Source organism: Solea solea, chromosome 19 (assembly GCF_958295425.1).
Source record: "Solea solea chromosome 19, fSolSol10.1, whole genome shotgun sequence".
NCBI lineage: Eukaryota > Metazoa > Chordata > Actinopteri > Pleuronectiformes > Soleidae > Solea > Solea solea.
This window is the reverse complement of record NC_081152.1, coordinates 6,610,316-6,632,040: the sequence shown is the minus strand read 5'-3', so window position 1 is coordinate 6,632,040 and position 21,725 is coordinate 6,610,316. Positions and strand designations below refer to the sequence as shown.

The 21,725-nt window shown below is 38.8% G+C and overlaps 1 protein-coding gene and 1 long non-coding RNA gene across 2 annotated transcripts; one reads left to right on the top strand and one right to left on the bottom strand.

Moving 5' to 3' along the window:
- Nucleotides 1-188: 188 nt before the first annotated feature.
- Nucleotides 189-10,044, bottom strand: ppp1r26 (protein phosphatase 1, regulatory subunit 26). Its single transcript, XM_058617446.1, has 5 exons — nucleotides 9,640-10,044; nucleotides 3,013-6,340; nucleotides 934-1,048; nucleotides 721-790; nucleotides 189-635 (listed from the first exon to the last, which is right to left on the bottom strand). The coding sequence occupies exons 2-5, from the start codon at nucleotides 6,267-6,269 to the stop codon at nucleotides 595-597; spliced, it is 3,483 nt and encodes a 1,160-aa protein (XP_058473429.1). The 5' UTR covers nucleotides 6,270-6,340; nucleotides 9,640-10,044; the 3' UTR covers nucleotides 189-594.
- On the top strand, nucleotides 8,755-20,947 carry LOC131446301 (uncharacterized). The gene is made up of 4 exons (XR_009233909.1): nucleotides 8,755-9,055; nucleotides 13,559-13,710; nucleotides 18,761-18,858; nucleotides 19,276-20,947. It is a non-coding gene; the product is annotated as an uncharacterized LOC131446301 (long non-coding RNA).
- Nucleotides 20,948-21,725: the final 778 nt, after the last annotated feature.

Genomic DNA, 21,725 nt, shown 5'->3' with positions numbered 1-21,725 from the left:
ATTGTGTCATTCGTTTGATGCATATTAAAGTGACATGTATACAGTGTTTGCTGCATTTTTTGCTCTGATGTACCGTGTGCCAGGAATGGACTGTTATTCTTTTTTTTTAAACTCATAACTTTATTGAAAATCAAATAGAACACAACAGCAATGCCCTCACATTGTGAAACCATAAAAGGTGTAAACTCCTGACAAAGGTTTGACAACCAAAATGACAATAAAAAAAGAGCCGTACCAAAAAGTACGAGTTTGACACAGTTATGTCTCTATATTATATTATTCAGGAGCAATGTAGAAATGATTTAGAACATTTAGTTATAACAACTAATAAAACACTGAGGCAGTTGCCGTTTAAGATTCCTTCATTATAATCCCTAACTGGAAAAACAAGATATTCCCTGTATTTGTTACACAAACATGTAAACTTTAACTTTCCTATTGTTGTACTTTTGAAAACTTTCCTAATATGTGTAACTTAAGACCTTACAAGATAAGGAATATACCATTTAAATCTTAGTTTGCAACAAAACTAACAAGAACGCTTACATTAACGTGCGAGTAAATTTCAAGCCTTTCTCAAATGCAGAATGACGTTCATTTCTGCAGTGCAGTACTCGCTTTGCGCTTCATTTCTCCTGCAACAAAGACATAAATGAACTAAGGTGAAGAGTTTCTTATGATTGGGATCATTCACTTCATCCTGCGTGTCCAGTCACATACCTGTTGAGATAAACTGAAGCTTTCTTTTGACACGTTGCATTGGAGTCTTGGCCTGCACTGGAGCTCTCCCCTGCAAGCATGGTTGAATTCATATTTAATATTACTCAACTTTTTCAATTGATGTGGACATTGAGTTAACGTGTCTCTGACATTTGGCAATAAGTCAAATAATGAAGTGAGCTGAGCTCTTTTTTGGTTTGTATGCAATTGTACCTTCTTGCATTTCTCAGGCAGGTATCTCCTGCCGAACATCTGGCTTCTCTCCTCTGAGGTAAGAGCTATGCAAGGTCTGAAGGTAATGCCAGGGTCAATGGCACTGGACAAAGACCTGGGCGAGCAAGAGCAGGACATGCATCAGACCGGTAATTCATCTACACACTTACAATCCATCACTATGACGTCCATTCTCAACCCGAAGCACATTATGAACGAAGGAGACCCACTTGTTGTTTGGATCACACTCTTTATTACACAGATGCACTTAAAAGACACAGCCAAAGGTTTTGTATTTGAAAGAGAAAAATGAAAAAGAAATTCTTACAAAATATGTACAAATCCTGGCAATGCACAGCATGTTCAGTAACTTTTTTTTTTGACAAAGTAAATAAATAGCCTTTTTTTTTTTTACATTTGAAATTCAAGAAACTTTTGTGTGACAAAACATCAAATTCAGCAAAAAACAGACAGACACAGTTATGTGGCTTTTGAGGAGAAAAACTAAACGAAAACAAAACTCCAAGTCGCAGAGGAATTAAAGCCCGATACTGTTAAAGTGGCTTTCCTCAACGACTGAGAGTTAACTACGCATCTATGACTTTTTAAATCCTCACATTAAACTAAGGGCACTGTGTCTGAAACACAAAAGCAAATGGGTAAATGTACAATATCTCCGTAGTATTTAAGACATGATGCGTGAATGTTCCATTGCTTTTGCTGTGAAAAGGTTCCTACATTAAAGGGGCCAGTGGTCTGTTGTTTTAAAAAGCAGAACACCCAACATTTTCTCCTTATGTACAAAAATTTAGAAATCCACAGAATCCCATTCAGAGCTTCAACAATATGACTCAACAAGACAAAAGGACGAAATCAAGAGATATGTTTTTCCAAGTCAGAGCTGCTGAATATACAGAGAGACTCAATGATGCTGGAGTAAACCAGGAAGGAAGAGTTGAGTAGGACTAGGGCTGGGTATTGAACTTCTGGTGATTGTTTAATGAATTGAATAGATGTTGAGCAGATCTAAAGAGACACAAATCATTTAATTTAACACTTGATAGTGCGCAGAATAAATGTGAGAGCAGAAAGTTCCGTCTTTGACTGAAAGAAGACGATAATTTCATCAAAGTCCAGATATGGACACTGTATCCATTTTTTGGACTCAATACTGAGCCCCAAGGCAGACGAGTGTTGGGAACTAATGGCACACAAAGAAAACCAGGCTGGATATAGTTAAAGTCGTCAGTGGCTTCTTTTCAAGTTTGGTTCTACGGAGTTCGGACATTTCACATTTTTTTTAATACACATTCTGATAGATGTAGGTATTTAGGTCAGTGATTTAACTGGTCAACTCACTTATTTTGTCTTTATCAATTGAATAATGGGTAACAAATACCAAAGGGGGGATCTTTAAATGGGTTTTATTTTGTGTCCAATTACAAATTAAGCTTTGCATCCTACCAAGATATAGAAAAGCAGCAGATTCTCACAGCTACTCTCCAACCACATCAGTAATGGTACCAAACTCTGTGAAAATGGACTGGACACCTAATAGGTGAATAATCTAATCATACATTAGTATTTAACCTTTTTTTTGCTTTTGTTGTTGAATAAGTCAGTCATGAAAACATCCTTTAACTTTTAAACATTAACTGGTCGCTGACGTCCCCTTAAAGTAAACCTACATATGACGCATAAATCATGTAAGACTTAGAAATAACAGTGTGTATTTTCTCGGGGTCGGAGTATTCCGAGTGTGGATAAGAGCACAACTCCTGCCCTTCTGCAAAAATGCCAGTGTATTGCTTTTTAAAAAGGTGCGGTGACATGGATTTACTTCAGGCTGAAAGAAGTTTTCATGGTGCAGTATGTTGCATAACAGAATTAATGTACAAACACAATAAAAACTGACTGTTTTGTATAATCAAACATTCCTTTAAGAGTATATAAATGAATGGGCTTAATTCTAACCTTCCATATATTTGTAAGCAGGGCACAATGAGAAAATTTCACTTGTACAAAAAGTTGGATAAAGATGCTATGGGATATAGTGATCATGTGTTAGGAAATACTTACAATGTGGAAAAGCCCTGCTTCTTCTCTGGGTTTCTTCCACTGCCTGACTCATCATCTGCCTCATCTACAAGTTCTTCCTCCTTTCTTTCTAGATGTACTTCTTTGCCATCTATCTTCAAGCTCTCACTTTCTTTCTTAGATTCAATTATCAAGTCCCCTCTCTCCTTTCCCTGGTTTCTTTCCCTGCTTCGAACCTGGACGTGGTTGGTCCTATCAGATTCCAGTTCGACAAACACACTCTTGTCCTTAGATATATGCACCATACTCTTTGTCTCTCCCACTATAGGTAAAGGTGACTTGTGATCAGGGGGCATGCTCCTTGAAAAAGACATTCTTGGTTGCTGCCCAGAGGAGGATAAAGGATTCTTTACAGGGGGTCGGTGTGTGGTATTTACAGTCTTCTCTGTGGACCAGGGGAACAGTGGTCCGCTGGTCCTTGAAGAGGACCAAGCAGCAACTGGAGTCTGTGAGTTGAGGTGAATGCCCCTGCTCTGATGTGGCAGAGTTGCTGGTGCAGTTTCGTTCATTTTAGATGAGGTGATAAGGAATGGTTGACGACCGAGAGTCTTGGTGTCAGTAATGGGGAGCCCCAGGCTCCGGCGCCATTTAATCGACTCGGAACAAGAATGGGCAATGCTGGCGCTCAAATCTGGTTGAACTCTCTCCATTTGTGAGGGGACATCTTGGGTGTCCCCTCTCTGCATGCTAGACGTCTTTTGCTCAGTTCTCGCAGCACCTGCTCCATCTGCCGGCTCCAAAGGACTGGGGCTGCAGGTCTGGACTAAGGACATATGTGATTGAGAGTTAACAATAGAGATGTCTGGTACCAACGTCTGTGGCGTTGGCAGAGGTGGGCAAATTAATAATTGTCCAGAGACGGAGGGTGAGATATTTTTTCTTGGAATTTCAGCCAGCTGATTTTCCTCTTTAATGTGGTCATCTTGTGGTGGACTGCAAACCATAGCAGAACCATTCCTGGATACATCTCCATCTTTTCTTTTCTCTGCCGTTGAAACTTTGGCCTTTTCAGCCAGAAACCTCCTGATCTCTAGCTCAATGCTATCGTCGCTGTCGACTGAACTACTATCTTCATTTAGCTGAAGAGCGGTCTGGGGGTTTTGAAGCAACATGGAGTCCTGTCCTTCAGTCCCTTTTAATACCTCAGTGCCACCTTCATGAATATCATGCCCTTTACTTTCATCAGTTTGTTTATGTTGGGAAATGTTCTTTTTACATGATACAGTCTTGTCTTGCATGTCATCCTTTATCTTTTGGACCTTTTTCAAAGCACTATGTTTGAATACAGGATCAGGTTTTAGCTTTTTTGTCTGTGAGGCATTTCTTAGCAGTTGTTCTTCATCCTTGAGGCACTTTTTTGATTTCCGCTTAAATTCTTTTGTCTTTTTCTTTGTCTTCTTTTTTGTCTTGAGCAGGTCTTTTATAGCAGTGTCCAGGTCCTCATCACTGTCAAGAGAGCTGCTTTTATCTCCACTTTGCTCCGTCTTCTGTAATCCAGGTTTGCTGGAAAACGCCAGTGTACTCACATCCTTTCGATTACCAGGTAAATATTTGGGTGCCGATTCTTTTACATCGTTATGGATCCCTGACATGTTAGAATTGCTGCGGTTTTCCTCCATGTTTTTTCTTCTCTGTGTCAGTGACATTCTTGAAAGTTTCTTTTGGACCGCGACTTGCTTTGCTTTTACCTTCTCTGGTTCAACTGTACTTTGAGGCTCTTGCACCACATCTGAGGAGGGTGGCTGTTTGTGCATTTGTGCCTTCTGTTCAAGAAACTTCCTGATTTCTTGCTCAATGCCATCTTCACTGTCAATTGAGCTGTCATCACTTCCTTCATGAGGGCAAGAGTGAGGCACTGCAGATTGCCTGGAAGGTTCAGCAGGGTCACAACTGCTAAGCTCAACACTGTGATGGAAGACCTCAGGCATCACAGTTTTTGAAATGTCCAATATTGCCTCAGCACACATAAGCTCTGCAGATGTATTAACCTTTGAGGGAGCAGGTGTAGGCTGATCCTTAAGACCGTCTACTTTAAACGAAAGCACGCCATTTCCTTTACCTTTCTGGCTCTCTGAAAGCAAATTCTTGGGTATGAAAGCAGATGGAGGAGGAACAGGTTTCACTTCCTTCTCTGCTCTGGTCTTTTTCTTTTTCAGTTTGATTTTCTTCATGCTTTCAATGCTTGTACTTCCAACATCATGTGTAAATGACCTACTACACGGATTGCTTTTGTGTAGGAATGGCTTCAGGACACTCTTCTCTTTAAGTTGCTCAAGCTGGTAGTGGCGAATAGCTTCTTCAATTCCATCATCACTTGTGGTTGAGGAATCAGACTCCTCTTTAATTACACATGGAATGAAAGCTTCTGTTCTGTTCTGCTGCTCCTGTTTCTCTAACTGATATCGCTGAATTGCCTCCTCGATGCCATCATCACTACTGGAATCATATGAGTCGTCCTCCTCCACCTTCACTGTGACCGGAAACTTCATTTTGTTGGGTATGCTGATTGTTTTAGATGAGTTTATCATCTGCTCTTTTGGAAAGACTGAAATTTTGGTCATTGTACCTTTATCATGAGCGAATTTTTTAATGTTGTCATTAAGGGAGACTTTGTTCTTTATGTACTTTTTGATCGGTATAGCAGCTGGTACAGTTGGGGTTTCAGCTTTGACACATTTTAGATAGGGGTAGCTTGCAATCAAAAAGGCATTGCCGTCAGAGTTCTGCTTTGAAATATCAGGAATGGGTGTATTTTTTCTCTGAATTTTTGATGAATGGAGCAATGTGGAGCATGGTTCCGCTTTGCGTTTGTGATCACCCTTTTCTTTCAGGTATTCTGCTATTGCCTCCTCAATTCCTTTGTCCACAGAATCATCACTGTCAGAGTCACTGCTCTCAAGGTTGATTGGAGAGGAAACATTTTCCTGCTGGGTTGTAGTGGAACCCTTAGTTTTGGATTTGGCTCCTTCATAGGACCCCATTGCAAGCTTGCAGACTTGGGGATGACCGTCTTGTCCAGGTAGCACATTTTCCTCAATCTCGTCACCCATCTCGAGTGAGGACTGGGTGGTTCTGAGGCTCTCTATGATCATCTGGACCTTATCTGAGATAGGCGTACCAACGGTGGACAACTCAGTGTCAGAGTCATTGAAGCACTGAAGGCTATAGCCTCCAGGTGGGCCACATGTTCTCCACTCTGTTTGCCTCACTGCGACAGGAGGTACGTTCATCAAGTACATTCTAGTGTCGGAGGGTGAGTTCCTCGACCACTGGAGTGCAGCTGCCTCCGATCCCAATCACATCATTCAATCTATGAAGAAAAATGAAAAAAGCCAGACAAATCAAACCACAATAAACATGTAAAATCCTTTGTTTTATTTCCATATGATTCCCTTGTTACATTATTCAAATGATGACTTATCCAAAAAAAAGATGAGCTATATTTGTGACACTGTTGTCCCGAACATTTTGCTGGTCTGTCCGTGTATGTGTGTCTATGTAATTGTACCTGTTCCTGTTGAGCTGCAGTTCTGTGAAAATGTCTCCAACAGCTTGATTGCTGGCATTTGGACTGGGATGATGTGATGTCATACGACAGGTGTATATAATGTTCAAGCCTGTCTTGAATAAACCTGGCGTAACAGTCCTTTTTCCACAGCAGTTTTAAGAGAAACAACACTAAATTGTCACTTGATTGACACAACTTTGTGCAATATGAAGTATGTGTTTCGTCATATTTATTTTAAGAGGCATCCACAATTTGATTCAACCATCAGGTGTAAGACATTTTCAACCACCTCTCATTCTCTCTAAAATATGACTGATGACATTTTCTTATTTTTATTGTTCCTCATGTACACTACTGTCCAGCAGAATGACCAAAACTGACAAGTGATGGCACTTCAGAATTTACAGTAGATCAACAACTGCCCATCAAGCAGAATAGATGTTCCTACTCAGTGCTCTGCTGCCATCTAGGGGAGGAATTTAACTTGACCACTCTGCAGTAGTCAGTGTAGCCTTATGTAAACATGTAAATGGAAAGGCACTCCATGATTATGGGGTACTGTCCAAGCAGTTTAGGGGTATGTGTGTTGGTGTGTATTGTATTCAGACTAAAGGCCTATTTACTGCTTGTGTTCTAAGTGCCACGCACCTGTTTTGTCTTTATTAAAAATCTTGAAAATAATCCAATGGACAAATATGATTCATCAGTTACCAAAACTGGCCAGCACAGCTGAGAAACATTACAAGTTTGATTGACTGCATTGATTCTGTTAGGGTGTTTTTTTTTTTTTTTTCAATGAAATCATTAATGGAAACAATCATGTGCAGCAAATTCTCAAGGACAAGAATTCAATTATATACTGCTCTAACAATAATGACTTAACTCCAGAAAAGTGAAAATAACCCATTATTTAAAAAAGTTTATACCATTTAAAAATGCTTCTAGACTGAGAGAATTTGCAGAGGTCAACTTAAAGCCCTTCCAATTTAATGTGGCGCATTCTGCAACTAATTCAATTACTGCAAAATAATTGTCCCAAAATGAACCTGGGACCGGTGTGGCCTGAGGGTGGTTGTCCAATTTGTCCACTTAGTGATCTAGCCTCGGGTTTGCCTTATGCTGTGACTGGGATGTAAAATATTCTACTGCAGCAAAAATATTAATAATTAAACTACATTTTCAACCCAATCCATTGCATAGTGATTATAATATTACATGCATAATAACTTCATAATAATTGTATACATACTCCAGGACTGATTTGTTGTCTACCTTGGTTATGTTTTGATTATGGCACAGGTAATAAGTGTTATAAAGACCCAGAATTAAGTAGTTTTATCTGACAGAGATTTGCTTCTAAACATAGTTTACAACCTAATAATTTGGTGATTTCCAAACTGTTCAGAGTCAAGGTGAACATAATAATCACAGTAGTAATTTTAATCCAATCTCACTTAAATTACAGTTTAGGTGGGTAAATAAATCATTTGGTGCCATGGGGCTCCATTAAAACCCACCAAAAGGCCCACTTAATCAATTTCAGAGTCACATATTTTTAACTGAGCCTGTCAAGTATGGCAGAAACATATTGGGTCACTGATGTGTGCAAATTTGAAAATTAAGTCTTCAAATTAGTACTCCAAATGATCACTGGTGAGACTGTAGGAGTAGGACCTGGGATCACAGATTGCAGTGGCAAATTCTTTAATATCTGAGTATACTTCTTCAGACTAAAGAGCATAAAATGATGTCTTCTCTAAGTGGTCTTTAACCCCTCCGTAAATTATTTCTCATCGACATTTAATGCCGCAATGGACACTGTTTAAGCTCTTCCTAGTTAGTCTTGATAGACAACTTCGACTGTGCTGTGTAATACAATACAGAATAAACAGAGGCCGTTGGCAGGTCATGAACCGGTTGTGCCATGGGTGTTCAATCACTGGCTCTACCTACATCTTTTATGTAGGTAGAGGTGCAATATGAAATAGTTTCATACTCAAAGCAAAGGTCTTGTTATAGAAAAAAAATGTGTAATTATTTTGACATGAATTGCATCAACTGTCATTTTCACACACACACACACACACACACACATTTAAATAGTAATGATTGTTGTGTTACAGAACTATGATACAAACAATACATACTTTTAAGTGAATATGCTTGTATGTTGGCAAGTTAGACATCGTTTTCAAGTCAATTGGGTGAAACATTTGCGACTAGAAGTCCACCACGATCAACATATTGTGCTTTTACTCGCTGCGGGCGATATTATCGTATATTGTCCCACCCTACCGACCCCAAGACGTAAAGCCACCCCTCCCTGACGCTGCCAACCGACTGCAGCTTTACACCGAGAGTCAACATTTCCGATAACAACTGTTAAGCTTCTTCATTGATGACCACAACCTGCTTAACGGAAGAAGGAGCGGAAGAACACGAAACCAGGACGGGCCACCACAGACGCCCCGCTGAAAAATGCCGAAAAGCACATAAACCACGAAACCTAGCCAAAAGGTAGCCTAACCGTAGCCGTATGCCAACTTTCTTTGACACATCATGTGTATGAAGAAAGTTTTTACAGCCATGCCGACATTAACGGGCAGTTTTTATTTCTGTATTACATAACAAAAATGTGCGGTTGCGTGCTTCTGGCTCCCGAGCGTTTTCCTCGTTGCACCAAATCCCGGCTGTCCCCGTAACCCCCTAGCGGCACAAGCTGAGCCGATACCCGGCTTGCAGTGCTAGGAGACTCCGCAGAGCGACCATGTTTCTCGTCAACGGCCACGGTTGTAAAAAACACACCACAATATTCAGTCAATAACGCCACTAAACCCTGGTACAACGTCAGGTAACACATTTAGTGAAACAAGAAGGTACATTATTCATGACAAATGAACGACAAGACGTGAAACGTCCGAGGGTTTAATGTTGCTAGTCGGTGACTCGAAAGACACTAGCGGGCCTCCCGGCTGCTGCAACCCCGGCATTTTCTCCGGCGAAGAAAGCCTTTGTATTGGGCCACAGCTTCCACACTAGCCTCGGTTACATTTTCACACAGATACAGCCACAAGACCCAACACTGAGCAAGTTTAACTCACCTGGATATGAGACAGAAAGAGCGCTACGACAGGAGGGTGTTCATCCCCGTGTGGGTAGAAGATATTCGGAAAGCCGTCGAGGAGACGCCTCGGTGACCGTCGCCTGCTCACACGCACCACTGCCTGCAGCTCTCGCCGTCGAGTCCCCCCTCCACTCGGCTCCGACTACCGGGCGTACAAGCTTCCGAGTTCAGCCTAGCCTTTCAAATATGGCACCGGCTTTTATCTTTATGCACTTACGTACTTTTTCTTCTACCGTCTTTTATATTATTCTTATTATAAAACACACTCATGTTACTTGTGCACGGTGAACTAACAAACAGACTTTTCCGGTGACAGTTTAGTGTGCACTAATCCTTTAAAGATAGTGAAACGCCTTATTATTGTATAAATTGTATCCAATCGCACAGCAGTTGATGATTGAGATGATTTTGGCAACTTTCTCTTTCAACACTCATGTATCCAACACATTATTGCACTTATCCAACTATTTCAGGTGGTGTTTATGTCACATTTGTCTTTAGATTTACATTACATTACATTAGATTAGATTAGATTTGCTGTATAACGTTGATTATTACACTTCAGTCTGTAAAATACTTTTAAAAACATGTGAGTAATGTCTGTACATAGTCGCATACCAACAATTGTTTAATTTGTACACTTTATTACAGAAATATTCCTGTATTACACCTGCAGGGCTGCAACTACAATGTATCTTTCATTAGTGATGAGTCACACTTGGTCATACTCTAAATAGATGATGTCTTGGAAATGACATGACATGTTTTTTTTTCATATATTTTGTATTGTTTAAGTCTGACCAAAAAGTCTAAACCTAAACCATATATTCAGTGTATTATTACACTGAATTGAAATAAATGTGGAATATCTATCCTGGTAATGTATGCAATGCTTACAAATACACATACACAACATAACTCACTTTGCAAGGTCACTTTACATTTGGAGGTTAATTGCAAATGGCCTATTTTATCAGATTGAGTAATAGTGGAAATGTCAATGCATGAATAACATATACTAAATCATGAAGTGGCTGCCGAGAACCTCTCAGTGTGATGGTAACTGCAACACGCGTCGAAAGAAAAGGCTGGATTTTGGACCCTCAACTGTTGCTATTACATCAATATTTAAACAATAGAAAATCAAAAAGCAAATAAAATGCTTAAATACAGTGATTTAAAACCATGTTGAATAGCCAAAATGCTGATGATAGGAAGAAGATCTTTGAAATACAAGTTATGGGGGCTTCTGATTTTATAGATTTGTTAGTTCTGCTATTTCTTTTTAAAGAAAACATAATAATATCTTATTTCAGCTTCTCAAATGTAAATATTTAGATAAAGACAGAGTTGTCTCCTATGGGTTTGGACTGTTACAAATGAACTGATTAGATTTTGGTGGTCAAAGGTCACTGGGGCCTCACAGAACCCATTTCTTGCCTTGTATCACAGGAATATCTCCAAAATTAGCACATACTTTTACTTAAACTCAAAGAGGAAATAGATTTTGGTAGTTAAAGGCTAAGGCCAGGTGTATATGAATGTCATATATTTAGAACACCAGTTTAATGTCATTACATCTGGTACAGAAGTTCACTTGGACTTGATGACCTGATTAGAAATTGGTGTTAACATAATTCTTTGTCAGTTGTCATTGGTCAGTAAAGGCAAACAACTCCTGGGCAGTAATTCTGTTCTATCTGTATTTGTGCAGGATAGAGCAGACTAGTTAGCACTCGTGTATTTTTTTGCACTCTTGTTGGCAAAGATTTTGGAATTGTTCCAAAGTTTTCAACCATCATTGGCTTGCAGGAGTTTGTTGGTGGGCTGTCATTATTTCATTGCAATATGTTGTGTTTATAGTAATTCTGCTATTGATTTATTGATTCTGCAGCTGTCTTTTTTATTTATTGATGTGTATATTTGATATCAGGGAAAACAGTGAAGTTTCTTTATATCATGCTATAATGAAAATAAAGATATTTCTGATTCTGATTCTAAAAGAGAAGTTGAATTTCTTTACCCCTCTTTTTCTATTTTCTATTGAAGAAGCCATTTAACCACCCAAAGTCTGACCATAAGGCTTTATCTTTAGTATAAACATTACAACAATAGTTTATATTTTTTTATTTAAGCAACATTTTACGAGTGTATTTCTTGTTAATAGTTAATACCACCACTTTTACTTATGTTTTTAAACTTTTAAGGTTGCAATTCAACAGAGTTTTGTCATGTATTTGTCTGAATAACTGATTAAAAGTACTGTGTATGAAATCTTGTCAAGTCAAAATAACTTTTTTAATGGTTTTTGCTGAAGAAATGTAAAAAGTAATTATTAAATGGTTACACATTTTGTTGTCCTGCCATTTAACCAGTTATAGCATTGTGTCCATATTACAATGTGTGTGCACTAATGATGGCCAAGAAAACCTAAAAAGTTATATGTGTTCTATTTGTTTATCTTCCATAATAAATAATAATAATCATGTTACTGTGTCTACCCATTTTGCAATGCTAGCAGTTAAAGGCTTATGCCAGTGGGCCTAAATTATGATTGGCGAAATACAATAAAAACAAATGATGTTGTTTTTTTTTGTTTTGTTTTTTTTAAAAAGGCCTGATACACTACATTTAATCTCATAGATTACAGGATGTGTACTATTCTAGACAGCAAGGATTTAGATTCTTAGCTCTCAGTTCACACTTCAATAAATCTTTTCAGGCTGAGAATTATTTTCTTGAATAATTGAGTACCTGCTTGGTCTGTAAAATGTCACAAAATGTTAACCAGTGTTTATTAAACCTGGAAATGATGATTATTCAGTGTTTATTATTTCTTTGTTACATGGAGCAAAGAAACCACAAATATTCACATTTAAGAAGCTGAAAAATCAGAAAACTTGTATTAATTATTGAAAAAAAAGACTCAAACCAATTAAATCAATTATCAAAATTGTTGATAATTGTTGCAGCCCTAATAAATTAATCCAATTCAACTTTCTACAATCAATTACCTTCTCTGTCTCTAGTCAGGATATTCACTGTTGCATTGACAGCTGACAATGCACATGCACCAATATTCATGTTTATATTATAATTTAAGTTTTTCCATACATATGATCGCAGTCTCTGGTATATTTTGCTCTGAAGTTGCACAAAAGCTAACCAATGTAAATACTGCATAGGTGTTTTTTTTTAGTTTAGTTATTTTCAACACAGCCAGTCTGATGAATGCTGATACCTATACACCATGAAAAGCAGTTAATGGGCCTCATCTTGCACATTAGCGTTTTATAGATATTAATGCCTTTGACATTTTCCCATATGCACAAATACAGTTTTACTTACAGTACATTCGTATAAACAAGAATTTAAAAAAAAAAAAACACTTGCATATGCAGGAGATATATGGACCTCTGGCCTAAAATATTCATTAGTAGTATTTACATAGTGTTTGAGCAAATGTAGACAATATACCTCAGTACAGTACTGGAGCTCCTGCATTATTTCATGCAGTTTGGATGCTATGCTATTATTGCTGCACTGGTTGTACCAATATTCGTCAATAAATTTGATCTAACAGGAATGAAACTAAGGCAACTAAACCAGATTCATGGTGGTGGTGCAGAGAATGGCAGCACCACAGCACAGTGCCATGATGCTAACCTTGAAATGTGCTTTTAGTCATTTGATGTTATCATTTGCATGCAGTTAAGGAAGGGAAAGGGGTGGGGCTAGCTCCTGGTAGCTCACGATAAAACCAACACGAATAGACATTAGAAGACCACATCAGCTCTCACACCACCATCCTTTATTTGATCATACATAGGGTTTCATGTAAATACAAGGGTGTCTTAACGGTTTCTTTTAATTTCTCTCTCTCCATGTTTCACCAGCAGTGGACACTCAGCTGTGTTGGCAGAAAAGCACCTATGTGGGGGGAAAAAGCTTCAGCACCATGGACAGCAACCATAATCACTCCAACCTGGAAGTGAAAAGTATAGGACCATGTGTGTATGGATCTGCCGGGTCACACAAACATGTTGAGGTAACCACTGCTTTTTAGCAACGCTGTATATAAAAGCGTTGTTGCCGAATACTAGGTCTTCATGAAGACGTGTAAGAATGTAACGGATGACAAAACATTTCCACCATTATTTTTGAGAGATAGGAAATAAAACCTGATTTGACCTTGAGAAATAAAGAAGTTTTGGTTTTTTCTGCAGCTCTGTCAAATTCCATACTGCCTGAAGACTCAACGTGTGAGAGAATCAAATGCCTCAGGCAGAACCACAAACAGCACTGCTGCTTTAAAAAAGAAATAAATAAAACACAAAAAAACAACTCTGCAGGTACAGGGATTCATACCGACTTATGACACTCAACTGTGAATATATAAAGTGCTGCCAATTTAGGCGTTTGATCACCTGTTAAATCAAACCACACTCAAAAGCGACTGAAGTTACTGCCAAGGTCTCTACATCTTCTGCTAAACACCACTAGATGGCAGTGTTGGCGTGCACAGACACAATGACACAAAAAAACCCTATATCATAAACATGTATAAAAATGTAGAATCATGATGTCACTTACAAAAGCCTGTCTTATACTGAATGATACTGTATATCACACTTTATTTTACACACATTTATTGCCTCCTTTTATATCTGCGGCTTACTATTTTCATATCTCTGCATACAGTATAATATAGTTTATACATTGTATGTGATAAAAGCAGAATTAGGTGCATTAATATTCTTCAGTATATACACACATTTATATATATATATATATATATATATATATATATATATATATATATATGTATATCTTTAACACTAAGTTCAGTAGTGGTCATAAATCAGGTGTTGCTACAGGGGGCAGCAGAGACCCAGTGTGGAGCTTTTTCCTATTCTTTTTTTCTTAATTTCTCTTTGCAGTATTAGCCATATTCAAATGAGAGAAATGCAACTGAGCGACAGCCTTAATTTTACCACATGGTTCACATTTAATTTGCCAGCTCTCAATCTGTATCATCTCTTTCGAAGAATCTGACATGCCTGATTCGATAACTGCTGCTTGTTAGCCAGAATGAAAATCCGACTTGGCAGTGTCATTATTTTACTTAATGTGCCTGTCAGACAGAAAAAAAGCACATCTGCCTTGTTGGCATAAATATAAACAATATACAGCTGACAATAGTTCGAGGAGATGGGGTTAAATAAAGAGAAAAAGGAATAAGTGTGCTTGAGCCCGGCCACAGAGACACTATAGAGAGAAAGAGGCCTTGCACTCAGAGCTGATAAGTGGAGGTTTTACTATGAGATGTAAAAAAGGCTTGAGGGTGATGTTCAGTGAGAAAGCCAAGACGCCTGCTGTGGCCCGACTCCCACTCAGCACACATGTATACACATATGCAGATCCACCCACATAAAACACAGAGTGCCAATGCTGATCTGATATTACAAAAGGGCAGCATATGTAACCCAGCCACACGGAACAGGAGTGATTCTGACTGTATACGAATCATTATACAAGTAGAAGAACCACCAAAGTCACTGATACGGGCAATATAACTTTTAAAGCAACTTTTGAAACATCCGCGACAAAGTTCTTTACAAAGGCGAACATATAAAGAAAACAATCAAAATCAGAATCAACAAATAAAATGTAATTTAAAGCTGCGGTGTGCAACGTTTGGTGAATTTAGTTTTTGTTGTGAACAGAAACGATGTAACATTATCAGTGTGCTTTGCCCTTCATCTGAAAATGGGCTCTGCCAAGCAATACTATCAGACCTAACTGAGGGAGCGTTTGTGTGTATGCACCAGCAGCACAGTAGAGTTAAATGACAGGTGACCTCAAATAACCTGGAATGACCACCGGGTCGGTGTCAGCCACAGGCAGAATATAATAATTGAAATACAACCCTATAGTGGTTAGGGGGAAAAATCTCAGAAATAAAAATAATATAATAGCAACAGCCCTGTCACTCATGATCTTCACCCTTGACCTTTAGCCCGGTGCCAAACCATGCGAGGCCTCAAAAAGTCAAGAGCAATATTTTCAAGTCAGTTTCAATAAACACTGGCACTGAGAAGAAGACTTGGTAGGATAGATATTATTATTATGCTTCTGTGGTTTGGGTAAAAAGTGTGGCAGCTGCATTTTGAAAAGCCAGATGCCACATGGTTACGCAAAAATCAATCTTTTAAAAGACGATTTAGAAAGCACAAGTTCAAGAATGAATAAAAGAGAGAAAAAAACTGATGTCTTAGTATTTAATAATTACACTCATAAGACTCTAGTTTTGGTTCTAAAGCGTTACCACACTCTGAGAAAGAAATCTATTGCAGACCTAATTATTTAACAAAAAAGTAAACATTATTATTACTAATAAATATTGCCAATACAACAAAGGCAGTAGAGGTTTGAAACCCCATGAGGGCTTCTTTCTTTTTCATACCAAGCATAATGCATATTTAAGTAAAGATAGTGAATGTTTTTTTACGCTTCAGGCTGCCTAATACACATGTGCCTGGATATGTTATTTATGTAGGATAATTAATAGATATTCTGTATAGAATAAACCAGTTGCCAGAGGCTTCAATTTTGGTGCATGATATTGTTTTGATCGATTTAGATGCAGGCAGCTTATTTCCCGCCTGAGTTTTCTATTCTTGGTGTGCATGTTCTTTCTCAGCGTAAACATGCCTGTCACGTTTGACTCCATTTCAGTGATTAATCGAACTCTTACGCCCCTTTCATGTTACCGCTCCCCAACATTCACACAGCACATGTGAGGTTTCGCAAATACCGAATATTCACCTGAGGAAAAGAAAGCTTTTTTACACACCAGTAGTGAACACGCGCACACACATTTTGGGACCTTTTCACTCATATCAAGCGCATGTGTTCAAAGCAAATAAATAAATAAATGAACAAACATCATCACAGAGAGGAATCTTCAGCCCCGAGTTGGTGCCGCCATGTCTTATTTGTTCTTTTGATCCCACTCAGGGGGAAAGCGATGTTTGCTTCTGACCAACAAAACAACACGAGCCGCTTCTCTCTCTCTCCTATTTGGCCTCCTGCTTTGGCAGCGCTCTCAGGCCCTCGCTGTAGTGTGTGTATTTGTTATCGCAAGTATATGATGTCCCTTTTCACAGCTGGAGCATTGTGACGCAGTGCGATGCTGCACAGAGGCCGTGTTGCATAACCACTTTTTTTTTTATTCTCAACCTCAGAGAGTAACAAACAAACATCTGTTTCTCCTCTTTCACTTTTTTTCTGCATTGTCTGTCTTTGCATCCTTTCATTTGAACGAATTTAACTGCCTGTAATTATCTGATGATGTGTGAAGTGACCTAACGGTCAGGGATGCTGCGGCTGAAACATTGTGGGAGGTGATGAGTCCTGTCACTGTTTGTTCACACAGTGAATGCAGCTCCGTGATCCACAATAACCTGACATTTTAAATGTATATGCAGATTGGACGAAACAGAGTAGCATGAAAAGGAAAAGTGATGGCGCATACGGAGGCCTATTAAAATGACTTGAAAACGATATTTCACGATGAATTGATTTTGCGAACGTCAAATCGAGTCAAAATGTAAATGACAACTGCAATTGTCTAATGAGCATTTTCACTGGCTATATGGAAATGAAATGGGAAAAGCTGTCAGACATACTGTACATTTTCAAAGTCCCCCGCTACTAACCGTGTTCACACCAAATGCAATCTGTCTGGTCAAAAGCATCGAGATTTTACTGATGTCCCTTAACCCATAATGCACCTGCGGCATGCGGGAATAATACACAACTCCTTATATGAACATCCTGAGGGTTTGTGTTTATAGGTCACATTTTCAGGCTTTACAAAATGCATTTTTTGTCTTCTTATGTGTTGTTGAGTCAAAATTATGATTGATTTTATGTCACATTTTAAAAAAACAACAACAAAAAAAACAGGAGTAGCGATAATTGTGCAGAAGTGACAAAAAAGACAGTTTTTCTTTTATTTTTTTTGTTTATAAAAACGAGCCAAGCGAACTTTAAACTGTGACGTATTTCCAAAATGTCACAAATTCAATCTGATTTAAAAAGAACATTGAGTACTTTTTGCTCAGGTATGTTTATATAGTTGATAGTTGAAATTTGTGTGTTCTAAGGGTTAAGAACCAATAAATTATATTTGCTGTGTGGTCACACAGAGCTCCACAAAACTTTCCACAAAATATAGAACTAGTGGTTGATGGTTTAAAAAAATAGCTGCCGCTCTTCTCTTATAAATAAGTGGGCTTGCGTTGCTTGCACAACAGACACATATTGCACAAACATGTCACTTACAAAAAGCTGTACTTAATGCTTGGATTAGGATCACACAAGATGTTGCTGTTAATGTCAGTTTTTAATGATCAAAAGCATCAAGATTGCTTTGAGTCACCAGCCTGTTTTATTTTTGATTAGCGCATTAAAACACCTGAATGGAAACACTCTGAAAAATAATTAAAGTGTTTATGCTTGTGAGAGATGGAAAATTTGGTCAGTGCAAATGAGTGTCATGGAACTGGTTGTCATGAGAACATTCACAAATTACGGGGCTGAAACATCGCATCCGCTTCTGCAATCCACTCTGCTGGAGAATTTAATTCTCTGGATATGGTGCAGCAGGCGAGAGGCAACTCCAACGTTCCTCAATATTGTGCAAGATGTAAATATTACGACAATAATAAATTAAAACAGCACAACATCAACAGCTATAGTGCTCTTTAATTATAGAATCCAGTTGTGCCGTCTTATCCTTCTGCGGTGACATGAGCTTTGGTCCCACCTACTGCTTCTCTCCGTGAACTGACTCCAAATATTCGCTTTACAGGAAAAAACACGTGTAACTGCATGTGTGATTCATGTTAAAGTAGTCAGTAGTCAGACCTGACTACTGATTCACACAGTGTTCTTATCTGTTATAAAACTCACAGTGGTGCCAGGACAGAGGTTCAGGTGCAGAGTGGGAGAGAACCAGATGAGAAGAGGCTCAATTTTCTGCATTACAAGTCAGTGACCCATCAGAATGATTGTGATGCTGTTTGTTCTAGGTCAGCGGTGTCAAACTCAAATGACCTTGAGGCCAGTGAGCATCTAGTCTGGTCAAGAGGGAGCCGGACTAGAGAAAAAAAGTGGGAAAATAAAGCAGGTGAGCAATATAAGATATTCATGATGATATTTGACAAAATTTCAAAGTAAAAGTGCTTGTTTTTATATGGAATGATGTATACTTCACAATAAAAACATATTTATGATGCACAAAAACAGAATGTAAATAATGGCGTGGATAAATGTAATTAAACAGCCTATATATACATATATGCCAATACATTTAATAATGTGATAATTACAGCCAAATGTCTGATTGTTAACATATTTAGTATTATATTCCATCAGCTCGCTGAAGAAGAGGAGGTCGTGGACCGTGTTTTCATTACAATATGATATTAATCGGTGGGCCGCATGTAATCCCGTGGGCCGCCAGTTTGACACCCCTGTTCTAGGTAAAGGTTTAATTGAGCATATTAAGCGTATCATTACACTGACACATTCTTTTGTCTTTCAGTGAGACAACACGGGCCACACCAGAACATGCACATTCCCAGAGTGATGGCCAAGTTTATAACTCTGCTCCTCCGAGAGGCAGCCGAGGCCTTGGAGCAGCTAGATTCACCCTGTCGAGGCATTAGCTCATGAAAAATACCTCCCATTAATGAATTTACTGTGGGTCACTCTAGAGACTGACAAGATAGAGGATGATTGAGTGAGACTGTGGGTGTTGTTCAGCTCATGTTTGCAGATGCAGAGAATGGACTCGCCCTCAGACCGACCTCTAAGAACAATGTCATGTCATTTACGCAACTATATTTCTAACCCTCACAACCGTCTATCATCTTCACACAGTGGGGTATTGATTGGCAAATAAAGGACATTTAATTTCTATCTCAGCAGGCTGGTTGAGCCCAGCTGTCCTTCAGTCCCCCTTTTCTCAGTTTAATGGAATATTCCAGGGAGAGAAAGGCATACGCAGAGACTACAGAGAAGCAAGAAGTGAGTAGATGTGTGCCGTCAACACCGCCACTCCACGGGGAATGCTGATTTGATGAGTTCCTGTCATGAAATGTACATGACAGTAATGCACTGGGGAGTTCTCCCACCACTCATTCACGCTGTCATGTGAATATGATTAATCCTTTGTGAAGGATGCCGTACTTATAGAACACACCGTCGACGTTTCTACGTGCTGCGAGACACGTCTCCTCCGCACGGTGGAAGCAACAAAGTCAACGGTATAAAAGTCACAAGACATAGGACATGAAAAGTATAAAAAAAGTACTGGTTTTCTTCTTCACAAAAGAAAGGAATAACATGGAAACACTAAAATATGTTTTGTTCCTCATAAAACTTTCAGTCTTTTGTTCCAACAACCAGTGGTTTAGGCCAAAAAAGGACACATGTCCTGTATTTCACTGTCCTCTTTACTACCAAATGCAGTAATAATCATTTAATGGCCCGTTAAGGATGTTCTTTGATAGGATAAATGTTCCCTGCCCATGGCTTACAGGGCAAATCACATAAAAAGTCTACTACTGCGGTTACTATATGACTCCCACCTCTCCATACAAACGATGACTCATCTATCTGCCTCAAGTTGACACTTTAAAGTGGACGTGTGTTGTGACTGTTAACATCATTCTGTCTACAGTTAAGAGCTGCTTCGGATTACTAATTTCAAATTAAGTAATGAAAAGAAAAAATAATCTTTTTGGACGAACCACCCTAAGATCTAAAAGCAACATCAAATCATTTGTCTTGTTTTACAGTGAAGTTTATTATTGGCTTGTTTACGTTTTTGCTCTGGAATCAAGGGAATAACTGACTGTTAATTAAACACACTGTCATTTCTATCGCTAGGTTCCTCAGTCAAATTAACAATTCTCTTTACAGGGAGAACTTTGGTGGCAAAATAAAATAAAATAAAAAGATAACTCAGTGGCTAACTAGCAATCCTGAATATATCCTTTCTCACAAGCTGTAGACCTTATTTTTTTTGGCAGAAACATGTCCGGCCATCATTTATGTAAGAGACTTCTAGTTCAGCATGTCTGGTCAGTAGTTCACCCTGCAGGCAACAGACAACAGGTATCATGTGCACAGTCAGCAGTTGCTATAACAGCAGTGGGTTTAAGCGAAAAAGGCTTCAATGGAACGAGAGCGTTTTGATCGTCAGCCGCAAAGATACGCCAGGAACGTGGATACACTTTCAGAAGATCATCAAGCACCAGACTACCAGTGTCTATGAATATCAATCATGATGAAGTGTTGTTAGTGCTGTCACAAGTAACAGTTGATATAGTTGTGTCATTGAAACTGGGTTGCAATGCCGATTGCTTAATTAATTATTTAATTTCCTTCATTCGTTCAATGAGATCTCATAAAATAATGATATCATTTCCATCTGTTATCGATAGTTACGAGTGTTTGTGCAACATTTTCAAGAAAGCAGACACGCTCCGTTCCCAGATAAGTGGAGGAAATGAAACCACACTTAGGGACACTTAGTAACGTCTGCATTCAAAGATAAGCTCTATAGCAGCGGATGACAACATAATGTTGAGTGTTGGGAATGTTTTTGGCAACACAGTTTTTATGTCACCTTACATCATTAAAGACTGGCATTCCCTCTTATAACCAGAAAACTGGGTTTAAACATTTCTGAACTATCAGCAGTTGACGCTTTGTATCCGTGGGAGTGTTCAAAGTACAGCCATATGTCTACTATAGCGATTATATTCCCACGTGTCCTCTATTTTTTTCCCCGGTAACCCTTCCTCTGGGGCCTTTACAACCACATCTAACCTCATAATAAGCGCAGATGACATCATGTGCAGTCCTGCCTCTGTCCCCGAAGACCCAGCGCGGAACGGTGTTGTTGAGATCACTGAAAAACACAGCACAGTTTACCTCCACAGGGCAAAACTACTACACATCTGTACATGTTTGTGTTTTGACAGA

Excerpts from the sequence above, each read along its gene's own strand:
- ppp1r26 (XM_058617446.1), bottom strand. The coding sequence starts at position 6,269 with ATGTACTTGATGAACGTACCTCCTGTCGCAGTGAGGCAAACAGAGTGG. Across the intron at positions 1,049-3,012 it reads AAGCAGGGCTTTTCCACATT|GTCTTTGTCCAGTGCCATTG; the intron begins GTAAGTATTTCC and ends TTGCTCGCCCAG. Across the intron at positions 791-933 it reads TGCCTGAGAAATGCAAGAAG|GGGAGAGCTCCAGTGCAGGC; the intron begins GTACAATTGCAT and ends CCATGCTTGCAG.